Here is a 17,084-nt window from a genome sequence, read left to right as displayed (position 1 = left end):
CCCTGGGCCGCGCGGACGCCGGGGGATTGAGAGCACCTGGGCGGGGCCTGGGACGCACCTGCTCAGGGCTCTGCAGGCGGCACCGGGCTGCCTGGCCAAGCCCCGGTTTCATCTCCGCCGGGGTTCCGGTGGTCACCGGGCTGCTGCGCTCTCCTGCCCAGCAGGTGCAGGGACCCCGACACCTGTGAGGCCTGCGGTTTCTGTGTGGCAACAAAGGGCCTCACCTTGGAAAGGCAGCGGGGCCTACGGGTAAGTGCACGGACGCCGCCGCCGACACGGCCGCCGGCAGTCACGCGCACCTGCTCTGGCTGATAATTCACACATCCTAGACAGCGACTCAGCGCCCCATGTCCTACAGGAAGCCGTAACTCCGTGACCCTGCATGGGGCAGGGGGAACACGGCTGTCGCTGGCCGGGCCCTGGGCGCCGGAGACCCCGGTGGTGACAGGGGGTGGGGCTGCTCTCACGGGCTCAGCCCTCTGCAGCCCTGAGCAGACAGGAAACTTCAAAACGCGTTTCCTCCGTGCCTAAGCCCCAGTCTCAGCGCGTCCGCCCAAACGCAGGTGCACCCGCAGCTCTGTTCCCGTGCCGCCCTGGGGGCCAGCGGCCAGGTCGACCGCCCGAGGCTGCGGAAACACGGGGGCCAGGAGGCGTCGCGCTCCACGCTCGGCGGGGAATCGCCGGGGTCGGTGGGCGGTGGGCGCAGGCAGAGGGGGGACGCAGAGGACAGGGACGTGTTGGCTTCCTAGGGGGCGCAGACAGCGCGCAAGCAAAACCATCCGTGGGAAGACTTTGCAGGGTCCCTCGGCCAGGAGCCGACCCAGGGAGATGCACCTGTCCCCCGGGGAGGCAGCAGGGCTGCCCGCTGCGCGGCGTGGCCCTCCAGCCGCTCGGTCATCGGTCGTCGGCACCGAGAGGAGCGGCTCAGGGTCAGGCGGAGCTGAGCAGAGGGTGAGCTGGTCCGGGACCTGCGGGCGACACCAGCTGATGGGTGTCCTGGAGGAAGTCGGGAGACGTCGCCTGGCTCCGGCTGGAGTGGCTGCGCTGGCCGGGCATTAACACTGGTCCGGACGCCCGTGCCCCACAGGGAGTCCCTGGGTTCAGCTCCCAGCTCTGACCCCAGCTCCCTGCTCGTGCACACCCTGGCGGCAGCCGTGATGTCCCAGGTCCCTGTGCGGGAGGCCTGCATGGAGATCCGGGCTCGGGCTTCAGCCTGCCCAGCATTTGGGGCATGAATCCACAGGCGGACGATCTCTGTCCATCTGCCTTTCAAGTACACAAAACTAATGAAGGTATTTTGCAAAAGGAAGATGCCTGTGACCACCTCAATCCTCCCACCCCACCCCTCCCCGCGCCCCACCCCTCCCAGAACTCCCCACCCCTCCCAGAACTCCCCCCACCCGCCCCGCTCCCCACCCCTCCCAGAACTCCCCCACCCCTCCCCCCCGCTCCCCACCCCTCCCAGAACTCCCCACCCCACCCCCCGCTTCCCTCCCCCGCTCCCCACCCCCCCCAGAACTCCCCCCCACACCCCTCCCAGAACTCCCCACCCCTCCCCTCCCTGCTCCCCACCCCTCCCAGAACTCTCCCCACACCCCTCCCAGAACTCCCCCCCACCCCTCCCAGAACTCCCCACCCACCCCACCCCTCCCCGCTCCCCAGTGCTCCTCCTGCAGGCCTCGCTGTGGCCGCTTTGTAGATGGGTTTGGGAGGACGGGGTGAAGGAGCTTTGGTGTCACCAGGGAGGGTCCTTAGGAGAGCGGGAGAGGAGGACGGAGACGCGGGGCCACTGAACACACAGCATGGCCCCCTGTGCAAGGTCAGGGTCGGGGTTGGGCTTAGGGTTAGGGTTAGGGTTAGGGGTGGGGTTAGGGTTAGGGTTAGGGTTAGGGTTAGGGTCAGGGTTGCGGTTGGGGTTAGGGGTGGGTTAGGGTTCGGGGTGGGGTTAGCCTCACACGGGCACCTGCATCCAGGATCTGGCCAAGGCAGTGCTGTGGGGGGGCATTGCCCCCTGGGGGTGCTGGGAGGCGTGGGGGGGCTCTTGGTCGTCACAGCTGGGGTGAGGGGTCATCACCTTCATCTGGATTTGTCAACCACCTCTAATCTATCATCAGCGATCATTATCTGTCTATACAACCTGGTTAGTACCTACCCGTCTGTCGATCATCTATGCATACCTGTTACTATAATCTCTATATTCATTTAATCTATCGTCTATATCTATAATCAGTCATCTGTATCAGCCATCTGCGTCCATCTAATCTGCCATCTGTATCTATCCGTCAAGCATATATCTATAATCTGTGTATTTAGGCCGGCACCGCGGCTCACTAGGCTAATCCTTCGCCTTGAGGCGTCAGCACACCGGGTTCTAGTCCCGGTCAGGGCGCCGGATTCTGTCCCGGTTGCCCCTCTTCCAGGCCAGCTCTCTGCTGTGGCCCGGGAGTGCAGTGGAGGATGGCCCAAGTGCTTGGGCCCTGCACCCCATGGGAGACCAGGAGAAGACCTGGCTCCTGCCATCGGATCAGTGCGGTGCGCCGGACGCAGCGGCCATTGGAGGGTGAACCAACGGCAAAGGAAGACCTTTCTCTCTGTCTCTCTCTCTCACTGTCCACTCTGCCTGTCAAAAAAAAAAATATCTGTGTATTTATCTATCTGTCAAACTATCATCCATGTATATTCATCAATCATTATCGTCTACACACACGCACTACAACACGTAACTTATCCCCATCTGCCATTAGGTACCCGTCACCTATCTGTGTCTGCCAGTCACCCTCGATACTGATCGGTCACCCACGTCTATTGGTCAGTCCTGTACCCATCACCTCCTGTGTCCTACCCACCGCCCTTCCCCGTTCGTCCCCGTGTGCGTCAGTCACCTGCTCACCTACCTACTTCCTGTCTAATGTTCTCAGTGGTTCTGCGGCAGGATTAGGCCCCTCACCCCGGGGCACTGGGCCAGGGCATGTGGGGTCCTCATGGGTTACGGCAGTTGGGGGAAGGGAGCTGCTCGTCTTGTGGGTGGACCCCAGGGATGCTGCCCCACCCCCTACGGTGCACAGCGGCCACAGCCCACGGAACGGCCAGGCCACGTGCACGGCACTGAAGCTGATGACAAGGCTCACGGGTGCACGGGACCAGGCGGGGACACTGCACCCCCACGTGGCCCAGGAGGGGACACTGCACCCCCACGTGGCCCAGGAGGGAACACTGCATGCCCCACGTGGCCCAGCCGGGGACACTGCACCCCCCATGTGGCCAGCCGGGGACACTGCACCCCCACGTGGCCCAGGAGGGGACACTGCACCCCCACGTGGCCCAGCTGGGGACACTGCACCCCCCACGTGGCCCAGCCGGGGACACTGCACCCCCACGTGGCCCAGCCGGGGACACGGCACCCCCCATGTGGCCAGCCGGGGACACTGCACCCCCACGTGGCCCAGGAGGGGACACTGCACCCCCACGTGGTCCAGGAGGGGACACTGCACCCCCACGTGGCCCAGGAGGGGCCACTGCACCCACCACGTGGCCTTGCAAGCTCTTGGGTGCTGGAGACCTGCCCTGAAGCCGACAGGAGCCACGGCAGCTGCGCCCTCTTTCTAGTCTGCACTGTCGATGGGTTCGACACGGAGCTGACCTGGACATCAGAGGCTGCCACGTGGGCCCGGGGTGGACACAGGTGCGGCCAGCTGTGTCCTCAGCCAGAGCCCCTCACTCAGAGAATCTCGGACAAAGGTCGCCGCTTCCACAAAGGCCGTGGCTGTCTTCCTGTGTCCCAGCCACGGGCGAACCCCAGAGCTGCCCCGGACTCAGCCCACGGACGCCGGGGCCAGAGATGCCGTCTTATCCTTAGCACGATCTGCCAGGGCATGTTGAGTGGTAGAAAGGATTCATTATTTTAAAAAGACTTCCTGATCTGAGGCCAACACAGGGAGCTCTCCCACCTGCTGGTTCATCCCCAGGTGCTCACAGCAGCCAGAGCTGGGCCAGGCCAGCGTCGGGGCCCGGAGCCCTGCCAGGCCAACGTCGGGGCCCGGAGCTCATCCAGGCCAGCGTCAGGGCCCGGAGCCCTGCCAGGCCAGCGTCGGGGCCCGGAGCCCTGCCAGGCCAACGTCGGGGCCCGGAGCTCGTCCAGGCCAGCGTCGGGGCCCGGAGCCCTGCCAGGCCATCCAGGGGCTTGAGCCATCACTGCTGTCTCCCAGGGTGTGCATACCAGGGAGCTGAAGCCAGGAGCCCGGAGCTCCATCCGGGCCACCCGTGGGTGCGGCAGGTGCACAGGCCCTCAGACATCACTGCTGTCTCCCAGGGGGTGCGTTAGCAGGGAGCTGGGTAGGGAATGGGGCTGGGACTCGAACCCAGGCCTTGCAGGGTGCAGTGTGGGCTGCACCCACGGCCACCCCAGGTACCTGTGACTGATCACCTCCCATTATCAATACATCTGTCTCCGCTGGTGTTGCTCTCTGGAGAGCCCGTGTCATCTGAAGGCAGAGACAAACTCGCAAGGCCATGACGGAAGCGTCACGTGTGAACTCTGCTCTCAGAAATGGCGGGAACAGGAGGGGGCCCCATTCTCGCTAGGGTCCCGGACACGGTGGGGTCCCACGGCTCACAGGTCTGGCCACCCCCTTCCGGCCTCCCCTTTGGGTAGGACCCACAACTTCGGCGTCTGTGCCTGGCTCGTGGCCCTTAACATCACGTCCCCCACTGGCACCCACAAAATCCCAGGAAGAGGGGTCCCTTCCTTTTATGAGTGGACAGTGCTCCAGAGTAGGACCCCCCCAGCCAGGGGCAGCCCCCCACCTCCACCACCCTGAGCCTGGGGGACCCCCATGTGCTCCCCGCCTCACTGTGGGACCTCCCATCTCCACCGCCACTGAGCCCACGGGGACGCCCCCCTCCCCACCCCCGCCTCATTCGCCGAGACCCACGTCCATCACCAGCCTCCCCGCCCCCGCCCCGGCAGCGCGCCCGGAAGTCCCGCCTACTTCCGCGTTCCGGGGCGGGACCTCCCTCCCGAGGCCCCGGGGAACGGTGGTCCGTCCGGAGACAACGGGTTTCCATCCGGGGCTCGTCGGTGGGCGGGGCCCCGCGGAGGAAGCGGCTGCCGCCGCGCACCGAGGACTTCCGGGCTCCGAGACGCGGGCGCCGTCCTCTGCCCGCGGTGTCCGTCTCGGGCCGGGGCCGCCATGGTGCTGTGCCCGGTCATCGGGAAGCTGGCGCACAAGCGCGTGGTGCTGGCCAGCGCCTCCCCGCGCCGCCGCGAGATCCTGAGCAACGCGGTGAGGGGGCGGCGCTGCTGGCCCTGGGGGCGAGGGGCTGGGGGGGTCTCAGTGCCTGGCCGTGGGCGCTGCTGGCCCTGGGGGCGAGGGGCTGGGGGGGTCTCAGTGCCTGGCCGGGGGCGCTGCTGGCCCTGGGGGCGAGGGGCTGGGGGGGTCTCAGTGCCTGGCCGTGGGGGCTGCTGGCCCTGGGGGCGAGGGGCTGGGGGGGTCTCAGTGCCTGGCCGGGGGCGCTGCTGGCCCTGGGGGCGAGGGGCTGGGGGGGTCTCAGTGCCTGGCCGTGGGCGCTGCTGGCCCTGGGGGCGAGGGGCTGGGGGGGTCTCAGTGCCTGGCCGGGGGCGCTGCTGGCCCTGGGGGCGAGGGGCTGGGGGGGTCTCAGTGCCTGGCCGTGGGCGCTGCTGGCCCTGGGGGCGAGGGGCTGGGGGGGTCTCAGTGCCTGGCCGGGGGCGCTGCTGGCCCTGGGGGCGAGGGGCTGGGGGGGGCTCAGTGCCTGGCCGGGGGCGCTGCTGGCCCTGGGGGCGAGGGGCTGGGGGGGGGGGTCTCAGTGCCTGGCCGTGGGGGCTGCTGGCCCTGGGGGCGAGGGGCTGGGGGGGTCTCAGTGCCTGGCCGTGGGGGCTGCTGGCCCTGGGGGCGAGGGGCTGGGGGGGTCTCAGTGCCTGGCCGGGGGCGCTGCTGGCCCTGGGGGCGAGGGGCTGGGGGGGTCTCAGTGCCTGGCCGGGGGCGCTGCTGGCCCTGGGGGCGAGGGGCTGGGGGGGGCTCAGTGCCTGGCCGTGGGGGCTGCTGGCCCTGGGGGCGAGGGGCTGGGGGGGGCTCAGTGCCTGGCCGTGGGCGCTGCTGGCCCTGGGGGCGAGGGGCTGGGGGGGTCTCAGTGCCTGGCCGTGGGCGCTGCTGGCCCTGGGGGCGAGGGGCTGGGGGGGTCTCAGTGCCTGGCCGTGGGCGCTGCTGGCCCTGGGGGCGAGGGGCTGGGGGGGGGTCTCAGTGCCTGGCCGTGGGGGCTGCTGGCCCTGGGGGCGAGGGGCTGGGGGGGTCTCAGTGCCTGGCCGTGGGCGCTGCTGGCCCTGGGGGCGAGGGGCTGGGGGGGTCTCAGTGCCTGGCCGGGGGCGCTGCTGGCCCTGGGGGCGAGGGGCTGGGGGGGGCTCAGTGCCTGGCCGTGGGGGCTGCTGGCCCTGGGGGCGAGGGGCTGGGGGGGGCTCAGTGCCTGGCCGGGGGCGCTGCTGGCCCTGGGGGCGAGGGGCTGGGGGGGTCTCAGTGCCTGGCCGTGGGCGCTGCTGGCCCTGGGGGCGAGGGGCTGGGGGGGTCTCAGTGCCTGGCCGTGGGCGCTGCTGGCCCTGGGGGCGAGGGGCTGGGGGGGGGTCTCAGTGCCTGGCCGTGGGGGCTGCTGGCCCTGGGGGCGAGGGGCTGGGGGGGTCTCAGTGCCTGGCCGTGGGCGCTGCTGGCCCTGGGGGCGAGGGGCTGGGGGGGTCTCAGTGCCTGGCCGGGGGCGCTGCTGGCCCTGGGGGCGAGGGGCTGGGGGGGGCTCAGTGCCTGGCCGTGGGGGCTGCTGGCCCTGGGGGCGAGGGGCTGGGGGGGGCTCAGTGCCTGGCCGGGGGCGCTGCTGGCCCTGGGGGCGAGGGGCTGGGGGGGTCTCAGTGCCTGGCCGGGGGCGCTGCTGGCCCTGGGGGCGAGGGGCTGGGGGGGTCTCAGTGCCTGGCCGTGGGGGCTGCTGGCCCTGGGGGCGAGGGGCTGGGGGGGGTCTCAATGCCTGGCTGTGGGGGCTGCTGGCCCTGGGGGCGAGGGGCTGGGGGGGGCTCAGTGCCTGGCCGTGGGGGCTGCTGGCCCTGGGGGCGAGGGGCTGGGGGGGGCTCAGTGCCTGGCCGTGGGGGCTGCTGGCCCTGGGGGCGAGGGGCTGGGGGGGGTCTCAGTGCCTGGCCGTGGGGGCTGCTGGCCCTGGGGGCGAGGGGCTGGGGGGGTCTCAGTGCCTGGCCGTGGGGGCTGCTGGCCGGTGCGGGGGAGCCCGGGGCCAGGACCCCGTCCTGGGGGGGGGTCTCTGCGGCCATGGTCACGAGGGCTCATGACCCGGATGATGGTTGGGGTTTTTAGTGGGCAGGGGTGGGCGCCGGCAGGGTGACGTGGATCGAGAGGAGACCTGGGAGGCAGAATGGGGGGATGGGCCCCTAGTGACAGGTGGGGACCTGCGCACGGAGGGTGCTGGGCACCCGTGGAACGTGGTGAGTGGGGACCCCAGTGCCTGGCGGTGTGAGGGGGGCAGACCTCGGGGCCCCAGGGGAGGGGCCGGGAGGGGAGGGGTGGGGACCCCAGAAGGGGGAGGCGCTGTTGATGGGACAGTGACGGGGGCGGGGCCTCGTGGTGGTGGGGGTCTGTAAGGGACCGGCTGTCTGCTTGGTCTGTGGCCCTAAGGGAGGGGTCTCGGGGTCCAGGGGCCGGAGCATGGCACTCGGGCCAGGTGACCCCGTGACCTGCAGGCGGGGGTCAGCCATGCCCCAGGGTGGGCGTCCGGTTTTGGGGGGGGCTGGAGCTGGGAGCAGGTTCCGAAGGAGGAGGCCATGGAGGGGGAGCAGAGGGGTCTGCAGGTGGGATGGGGGAGGGGCCGGCACCTTGCCGAGGAGGGGGACACGTCCCTGGGCCCGCGCCCCCACCCCGTGGGAGACCGGGAGCTCCTGGGTTGGGGTCTGTGTTGGCCGCGGCACTGGGGGGACACAGCGTTGCGTTCCTGGGGCTGCGGTTTAGGGGCCTGCACGTCACTTCCTGCCCCCACCAGAGCCCGGGGGGGGCAGTGGGGGGGGCGCTGTCGGAGTTCAGCCGGCTGCTGCGGGTTAGGGTCGCGGGCGCTGTTGCCATACAGACTGGGTCTCAGAACTGGGACCCCCGCCCAGCCCCCACCCCTCGCTCGGCTCCTGGCTCTGGGCGAGGGGAGGGCCGGGTGCAGACGGCCTCTGCGCCCCCTCACCCGCGCCCCCGTGTGCCCAGGGCCTCCGGTTCGAAGTGGTGCCCTCGAGGTTCAGGGAGAACCTGAGCAAGAGCGCGTTCCCCGCCCCTCACGCCTACGCCGTGGAGACCGCCCGGCAGAAGGCCCTGGAAGTGGCCGGGAGGATGCACGAGGCAAGCCCCCCCCGCAGGCCCTGGTCTGGGGTGCGGCGCCCCCGAGTGCCCCCCGAGTGCCGTGGCTCAGCTGTCACTCAGGGTGGACTCGGGTTGCTTCCGCAGTTACCCCGGGCTCCGGCAGGCTGTGTCTGGTGACCCCAGGACCCCGCACAGCCCCAGCCTGCTGACCACGGTGAACGCGTGTGCGTGTCTACACGGGGCACTGTCCCTAAAGCGGACCTTGTCTCCCGCAGAAAGACCAGCGGGCCCCGGACGTGGTCATCGGGGCGGACACCATCGTGGTGAGTCGGCGCTCGCCGGGCTCCGGGGTCGCTCCTCCCTGCGCCACAGCAGGTTACCCACGATGTCCACGCACCATGTGGCGCCGGTTCGAGTCCCGGCTGCTCCACTTCCTATCCAGCTCCCTGCTGTGGCCTGGGAAAGCAGTGGACGATGGCCCAAGTGCTTGGGCCCCGGCACCCACAGGGTGACCCGGATGGAGCAAGCACCTGGCTCCCTGCTCGGCCTGGCCGTCTGGGGAGTGACTGGCGGGTGGAGGACCGCCAACCCCTGACCCGGATGGAGCGCCTGGCCATCTGGGGAGTGACCGGCAGGTGCGGGACCGCCCACCCCTGACCCGGATGGAGCGCCTGGCCCCTGCTCGGCCTGGCCGTCTGGGGAGTGACCGGCGGGTGCAGGAACACCCACCCCTGACCCGGATGGAGCGCCTGGCCGTCTGGGGAGTGACCGGCGGGTGCAGGAACGCCCACCCCTGACCCGGATGGAGCAAGCGCCTGGCCCCTGCTTGGCCTGGCCGTCTGGGGAGTGACCGGCGGGTGCAGGAACACCCACCCCTGACCCGGATGGAGTGCCTGGCCGTCTGGGGAGTGACCGGCGGGTGCAGGAACGCCCACCCCTGACCCGGATGGAGCAAGCGCCTGGCCCCTGCTCGGCCTGGCTGTCTGGGGAGTGACCTGTGGGTGCATGACCGCTGACCCCTGACCCAGATGGAGCGCCTGGCCCCCGCTCGGCCTGGCTGTCTGGGGAGTGACCTGTGGGTGCAGGACTGCCCACCCCTGACCTGGATGGAGCGCCTGGCCCCTGCTCGGCCTGGCCGTCTGGGGAGTGACCGGCGGGTGCAGGACCGCCCACCCCTCTCTGTCTTGCAGACGCTCGGGGGGCTGATCCTGGAGAAACCTGTGGACAAGCAGGACGCCTACAACATGCTGTCCAGGTGGGCGCGGTGGGCACGCCCGCCTGGGGTCCGGGCCCTTTATGGTCAGAGCTCGGCCCCTCCTCCGCCCTCCCTGCTCCCCGGGGCCAACGTCCACGCACCCAAGGCGGCGCCGGCCCGGCCGTGTCTTGCAGGCTCAGTGGGAGGGAGCACAGCGTGTTCACCGGCGTGGCCATCGTGCGCTGCTCCTGCAAAGGTGACGTCACCGCGCACCGGATCCTTGCGCCCGGGAGACCCCCGCTGAGCCGGATACCCGCACCCTGGGAGACTCCCGGCCAGCGCCCCCAGCCTGCCCCGCGCTCTGTGCGGGAGGGAGGAGCGTGCACCGCGCACGGATGCGGGCCGCGGGGCTGCGCGCTGAGACCCTGGCTCGTCCCAGGCACCTCCCCCGGCCCCAGCCGGCCCCAGCCGGCCCCAGCTGCAAACGGCAACCGGAGACCTCCCGGTGGGCAGGCTCCGCCCTCACTCCGCGGGGGAAGCCCGCCCACCCCGCGCACCCACCGAAACCCGCCCAGCCCCGCCCCTCGCGAGGCTCCCTTTGAGAGCGTCTCAGGGGCCGGAGGCGGGAGCACCTGGCTGGCGAGGGGGCCCCCCAGTGAGACCCCTTCCTGCCGCCGCGGTCCACGCCCGAGGGTCTTCCTCGGGGCAGCTGGCGGCCTTACGTGAACCCCAAGATCTGCGCCCCGAGAATTTGCACAGAAACCTGACATGGCCTCGTCCGCGCCCGCGCGCCGACCCGGCTTGTGTGCTTGCAGACGGCCGGCTGCGCACCGACGTCTCCGAGTTCTACGAGGAGACCCGCGTGACGTTCTCGGAGCTGTCGGAGGAGCTGCTGTGGGAGTACGTGCACAGCGGGGAGCCCATGTGAGCACCGGGGGCGGGGCCGGGGCGGGCCCTGGGCGGGGCCGGGGTTCCCTCCTGGACCCCAGCCAATGCAGAGCATGCGCAGAGCCCAGGGGCCTCAGCGGGGGGCGGGGCAGGGCCGAGGGGCGGGGCTGGGCGGGGGCGGGGCCTGGGTGCCCTCCTGGACCCCAGCTGCAGAAGGTGGGGGCAGCGGTGGTAAGTCGCATGGTTCGCTGGGAGACCCCGGTGGAGCTCCTGGCTCCCAGCCCCGCCCCGCCGCTGCAGGGGGCTGAGTCACGTGGGAGCGCTCCCTCTTTAGCCATCTTTCTCTGTCCCTGGGCCTCTCCAAACAAATGATTTTTTTAAGTCATTCATTAAATGGATTTAAAGTTAATCTTGAAATTAAAGTTAATTTAAAAGCATTTTTAAAATGCATGAATTTATGTTGGTGCAAAACATTTGAAATACGTGCACAATGTGGTGGTGCTGTGTGTCTGCCGTGAACTGAGACCTCTCAGATGTGTGGATTTGGGAAACGCGTTACCCCAGGGTCAGCTTATCTTTGAGATTCAATTCCGCATGGACCCTGGAGGTGGCCGGCACCCCCACCCCAGTGAACTTCTCCGGGTGGGCAGGGCGTGGTGGGGGGTGGGGCTGGGGTGCAGTGTTCCAGGTGGCAGCGTGGCTGCGGGTCACGGGGCTGCAGGGAGCGCGTGGCCTCCAGCGTGGCCATGCACCACGCTGTGCAAGGGCTTCCAGCCGCTCATGGCTGCTGGGGGGTGCTTGGCTACGGCGTCCCTTCCCATTCCACAGCAGAGGGCCTGGGTTCGAGTCCCATCCCTGGCTCCCTGCTCCTGCACGCCCTGGGCGGCGGCAGTGACAGCTCAGGGCCCTGGGTCCCCCCAACCAACCTGGGTGACCAGACGGAGCTCCTGGCTCCTGGCTTCAAGCGGGGCCAGGCCTGGCTGGCGCAGACACTGCAGGGGTGAACCAGCAGACGGGGAGATGTTTCTCTCTGCGGGGCTCACGCTGACGACCCTGGCTCGTCCCAGGCGCCCACCGGCGCGGGCGCATTCAGCACCCAGCACCCGTACCCGCGAACTTCACAGGAAAGATTAATTATGTGTAAGTTATCTGTGGGCTTGAGAGGCTGAGTGCCCTCCATCTGCTGGTTCCTCCCCCACAGCCGGGAGGGCGAGCGCGCGGGCTGCAGCGCAGGTGCAGGGCCCAGACACTCGGCCTGGGCAGCGCCAGCAGGGGGCTGGGGTGGGGGAGCCGTGCCCGCGGGGACACTGGTGCTGCAGGCGGAGGCCCAGCCCGGTCACCACGGAGCCGGCCCCGGGGGTACAATTTTTTTTTTTTTTTGACAGGCTGAGTTAGAGAGACAGAAAGGTCTTCCATTGGTTCACCCCCAGTGGCCGCCACGGCTGGCGTGCTGCGCTGATCCGATGGCAGGAGCCAGGTGCTTCTCCTGGTCTCCCATGGGGTGCAGGGCCCAAGCACTTGGGCCATCCTCCACTGCACTCCCTGGCCACAGCAGAGAGCTGGCCTGGAAGAGGGGCAACCGGGACAGAATCCGGCGCCCCGACCGGGACTAGAACCCGGTGTGCCGGCGCCGCGAGGCGGAGGATTAGCCTCGTGAGCCGCGGCGCCGGCCGTGTGCGCTTTTTTAGAAACAGTTTGCAGACACCCCGGTGTGGGTCGGGTCACTCCCAGTGGCCCGCTGGCTGCGGCTTCGTGGGCCCGGGGCCCTCACCCCGTTGTCACGGTCTCCCCAGGGACAAAGCCGGCGGCTACGGCGTCCAGGCGCTGGGCGGGATGCTGGTGGAGCGGCTCCACGGCGACTTCCTCAACGTGGTCGGCTTCCCCCTGAACCGCTTCTGCAAGCGCCTGGCCGAGCTGTACCCCGCGCCGAGCCCCGCCCCCGGCCGCGGCCCCAGCGCCCGCTCCAACGCCCTCGACCACCTGAGCGGCCCGCAGGGGTGTGGCCCGGAGCCCCCGGGGGAGAGCGAGGGCGGCGGCGGAGAGCGCGAGGCTGGCGGCTCCCGGGGGACCGGGGTCACCCTGCCCGCGCTGCCCCCGCGGCTTCTGGAGCTCGTGGAAGGCTTGAAGGCATCAAAGGTGCGCCCCCCCAGCACCCGAGGGCTTCCGGGGGGAGGTGGGGCGGGCCGAGCGCTCTGGACAGGCCCGGGGGCAGGGAGGGGGCATTCCGCCTGCCCCAGCTGCTCTCACCCCCCGCGTGGATCTGTGGGGCGTGCCCGTGGGAGGGGCTCCGTGGGAGGTGACCCTGGCGTGGGGTGCGCCCTGGGGCGCCTCTGGTGCCCTCGCTCAGCTGGGCTAGCCTGGCTGACACACGGGCGCTCCGTGCCTCCTGGGTGTCCCTGGGCCCTGCTGGCGGGGCAGTGGACGGACCGTGGCGTGGGCCGGCAGCTGCCTGGGTGGCAGAGGGGCTCAGGACTCCTGACCTCGTCCTCCCCCCCCCCCCCCCCGCTGTCCCAGTCAGTGGGCGTCCCGGACACGGCGCTGCTGGAGCCAGCAGGACCCTCCGGTCATGTGTCCTGCCTGGCCACTGCCGCGCCCAGGAGTGGCTTTTCTGCTGCCCCTGGGGCCCAGCCTCGGGGAGCGGGGGCTCCGCGGTCACCGCCGCTGTGTCCCCCGCAGGCCCTGGTCGCCGCCTGCCGGCTGCGGGTGTTTGATTTCCTGCGAGAGGCAGCGGGGGCCCCGCAGACGGCCGCGCAGGTGGCCGGGAAGGTGGCCGCCCCCGTGCCCGGGACCGAGAGGCTGCTGGACGCCTGCGTGGGCCTGGGGCTGCTGCAGAAGATGGAGCGAGGTGCGGGGTCCTCGGGGCTCTCGCGGAGAGGTGGGGGAGGGGTGTGGCCGCCTCAGCGCGGGGCTCCCCGCAGTCAGACGGGGGAGGCTTGTACCCGTCCCCGGGCGACGGCCCACCGTGGGGGGGAGGCTCGTCCCAGCGTCCCCGGGTGCTGACCGGCCGCTTCCCCTCTGTCCGCCCCCCGGGGGCTGCCCGCCGTCTCAGGCTACAGCAACACGGAGCTGGCGAGCGCCTACCTCGTGTCCAGCAGCTCCCTGTCCGTCCGTGACGTCGTCCTGCGCGAGGGTGACGGCTCCTGGAATTTCTGTGCGTGCGCAGAGCTGGCGGTGCGTCAATCGGGGTGGTGCCCCGCCCCGCCCCACCCCAGTCCAGCCCGGCCCGGCCCTGGGCACCCCTAGGGGATCCCCTGCCTCCTGGCCCCGCCCAGCCCAGCCCAGCCTGGCCCTGGGCACCCAGGGGAGACTCCCGGCGCATGGGGCGACCGTGCGGCGTGCTCTGTCCCAGGATCGTGCCCCGCTCAGCGGGGAGGCTCTGCCCTGCTTCCCGGACAGCCCGCACGGCCCCGCCAGGCTGACCGCTCGCCGGGTGGCCGCGGCCTTCGACCTGTCCCGGTTCAGCGCGGCCTGCAGCCTGGGAGGTGTGTGGGCGCCTGCGTGGGCGGCTCCGCGCTCTCGGCCTGCTTTCCTGAAGCTGGGGGTGTCCCCTGGGTGCCCGCCTCAGGGGTGGGGGTCCCTTACCTGCTGCAGCACTTGGCTCTGCGGGGGTGGGGGGTACTTGACCTGCTTGTGTCCCCTGCGGCGCTATGGGGGGGCCCTTCCCTGCTCGTAACAGGTGCGGAAAGAACTGGGCTGGGTGCAGATAACTCCAGCCTCTGGGAGGTTCCTGGGGGGCGCCTGGGACCCCGCAGCGGGGAGAGACCCTTCCTGGCCGCTGCCCGGTGGCGCACTGGAGGCCTGCGCCCCTCCCAGTGTTCCTTCTCAGTCGTGCTTATTCCGCACACCCCTCCCCCACAGCCCTGCCCGCCCCCACCCCACCCCCCTACACGGCCGCAGCAGCCTCCCTGGTCCCGCCCCCCAGTGTGGGCTGTGATGGACAGCGCGGGCCCCCGGATGTAGATTTTGCCGGCGCGGGATGGGGGGGGGGTGTCCCGTTGTGTTTGGAGTGTGCGGCGTGAAGACAGCCACACAGCGCATGTGTGCCGCGTGTTCCCGCAGGCTGCACCCTCGCCCTGGCCCGGGAGCTGGCCCGGGAGCACCCGCAGCTCCACGTGACCGAGCTGGACCTGCACGCCGTGGGGCAGCCCCCCGGGCAGGAGGACACACAGCGCATGCGCTGCGGGACAGGTGCGCGGCTCGGCGTGCCTGCGCGGGCAGGTGTCTCCCGCGGACCGTGCACGTGTGTAGTGTGTGCATGCATGTTCTTGTGTGTACATATGTGTGTGTCATGCGTGCTCTGTGAGCTGAGGGGGGTGGTGTGCAGCTGGGAGCTGAGTGACCGCGGCCTGCAGCGTCACCGTGTTTTCCCGACCACCAGGGGGCGCCCTCCAGGACCGTCTGCCCGAGGCCAGCCTGCACCTGCTGTGCACGGGGCTGCTGGGGGAGTGCGCGGACGCACAGCGCGGCGCGGTGCTGGCCAGGGTCGCGGCTCACTGCCCACCAGGTGGGAGCCCCCGGCCCTGACCCTTGTTACTGCGGAGTGGGGCCTTGCCCTGTGCACCCCCCTCCTCCCGGGCACCTGCACGGCTGGGGTCTGGGGTCTGGGGTCTTGCACGCTCCGTCCCCCCACGGGGCCCCCTGCCCACTCCAGCGCTCTGCCTCTGCCCTGCAGGAGGGGTCTCCATCCCGCCCACAGGGACCGCCCCCCCAGCCCTGTCTGCCTCTGCTTTGCAGGAGGTGGCCTCTTGCTGGTGGAGACCCCGGCCCGGGGGCGGCCGCGCAGCCTGGGCGAGTACCAGCTCCTGCTGCAGCAACACGGCTTCGGGGACCTGCAGGGGGCGCACGCCGAGAGCGGCCTGGCCGCGGTCCTGTGCACCCGCGAGACCCGGCCCGGGCCGCAATAAAGGAAGTGACGCGCACTCTGGGCTCCTCCCTCTAAAGGCCACGCCCAACTTTGCCACGGGCGCCCCGGGGGCGTGGCCTAGGAGAAGGGCGGGGCGGGGCCCATCCCCTGTTCCGAAACCTGCCAGAGGGTCTCCGCCCTCTGCTCCTGACGAACCTGAATCCCCAATGGTGACAGGTCCTGGCATCGCCAAGTTTGGTTACGGAGGGGGGCAGCGTGGCAGACCCGGGTGGAGTTCCTGGGGCGGGGGGAGGGGCCTGTGCACCTGCTTGGGAGACCCGGATGCAGCTCCCTGCTCCTGCAGCCTGGGAGGGCACCAGCTTACGGCCTTGCACACCTGCACACACGTGGGAGACCCAGTGCCCGACCAGGGTGGCCGGGGGACCCTGCTGGGACCGGAGGGACAGGGCTGACTGCTGGGGGAGGGAGGGGGACGAGGCCCTCCTGCGGTGAGCCGCCCCCTGTGTGGGCCACAGGCCTGGAGGTGGAACCGCCTCCACCGGGTGCTGGGGAAGCCCCACCCCCACCAGGGCAGCAGCCCCCCATTGGCTGCCACACAGCGGGAGCTGGACGTGGGCTCCTGGGGCCCCAGGGACCAGGCAGAGGCCTGAGTGTCGTCCCAGCGCGGCCCCGGCGGCCTGGCTGACGTGCACGGTGCCCAGCGTGTCCCCTGCGATGCGTGGCAGCTCCGAGAGCGCTGTGCTCTGGCTCTGCCTTGAATAAATAAACAAACAAACCTTCACAAATCGGAGAGCGCAGGGGGCTCACAGCAGCCTGCAGGAGCCCAGCCCCGGGTCCAGCCCGGGCGTCCATCAGCGGGTGGGTGCTACACATGCAGTATTTAAAAAAGCGGCCTCATTTATTTAATTGCAAGACAGAGTTAGAGAGAGAGAGAGATGGGGGGGGGGTCTTCAATGCGCTGGGTCACTCCCCAGATGCCGCAATGACCAGAGCTGGGCTGATCCAAAGCCAGGAGCCAGGAGCTCCATCCGGGCCTCCCACGCGGGTGCGGGGCCCCAGCACGCTGGCCCACCTTCCACTCCCTCCCAGGCCACAGCACAGCCGGACCGGAAGTGGAGCAGCCCAGACTCAGCTGGCGCCACAGGCGGGGGCTCAGCCCCCTGCACTGCACCACAGCGCCGGCCCGCACGGCATCACACGGCCGGGAGGAGGGAGGCACGCGGGCACCCCGACAGCACAGGCGCAGAGGACCCCCACGGTGCCCCCACTGCCGGGGAAGGCCTAGGGCCGGTCTCCTGAGCAGAGCGCCCGGGACGCCTGTGCACGCGCGCCCTGGGAGACGCCTACCCCCACCCTGCGGAGGAGCCCGTGGCGGCCCAGGTCAGAGACCGCAGGGCGCCTGAAAACAGGAAACACGGCGGACTCCCGCCCAGCTCCCCAGGGCGGCTGCTCAGGGACTGCACGAGTGACACGGGCGTGCGTCTCCACACCCCGGTTCCGTCCCTGAGGCCGCGTCGGGGCGAGCTTCCTGGGAGGATGTGGGACGTGGCCGTGATGGCGTTGACTGATTCAACACTGCTTGTTTTATTTCAGAGGGGGTAGGGAGAGAGAGAGCGCGTCCCGCCCACCGCTTCACACCCCAAATGCGCACCCCGTGCAGGCCTCCCTGTGGTCAGCAGGTGCACAGGGCCCTGGGACCTCACGGCTGCCGTCGGGGCGTGCAGGAGCAGGGAGCGGAAGCAGGAGCCGGGCTCCCCCTGGGCTCCCCACGCGGGTGGCCGGGACCCAGCTGCCTGAG

General features: G+C 70.3%; 1 protein-coding gene across 4 annotated transcripts; it reads left to right on the top strand.

Annotated features, from left to right (window-relative positions):
- The first annotated feature begins 4,987 nt into the window (after positions 1-4,987).
- ASMTL (acetylserotonin O-methyltransferase like) lies at positions 4,988-16,071 on the top strand. Of its 4 annotated transcripts, none has more exons than XM_070066774.1 (13): positions 4,988-5,282; positions 8,247-8,378; positions 8,615-8,662; positions 9,530-9,594; positions 9,729-9,790; positions 10,350-10,434; positions 12,216-12,558; positions 13,099-13,267; positions 13,472-13,593; positions 13,772-13,904; positions 14,482-14,610; positions 14,801-14,926; positions 15,157-16,071. In XM_070066774.1, exons 1-13 carry the CDS (start codon positions 5,190-5,192, stop codon positions 15,324-15,326), a joined length of 1,677 nt encoding a protein of 558 aa, XP_069922875.1. In that variant the 5' UTR covers positions 4,988-5,189; the 3' UTR covers positions 15,327-16,071. The 4 variants fall into 4 exon arrangements, with proteins under 4 accessions (XP_069922875.1, XP_069922874.1, XP_069922881.1 ...); XM_070066773.1 differs by having other exon boundaries at positions 10,350-10,458; XM_070066780.1 differs by lacking the exon at positions 8,247-8,378 and having other exon boundaries at positions 10,350-10,458.
- Positions 16,072-17,084: the final 1,013 nt, after the last annotated feature.

This window comes from Oryctolagus cuniculus, chromosome 1 (assembly GCF_964237555.1).
Source record: "Oryctolagus cuniculus chromosome 1, mOryCun1.1, whole genome shotgun sequence".
NCBI lineage: Eukaryota > Metazoa > Chordata > Mammalia > Lagomorpha > Leporidae > Oryctolagus > Oryctolagus cuniculus.
The sequence above is the reverse complement of the archived record's forward strand: the minus strand, read 5'-3'. Positions and strand labels throughout refer to the sequence as shown.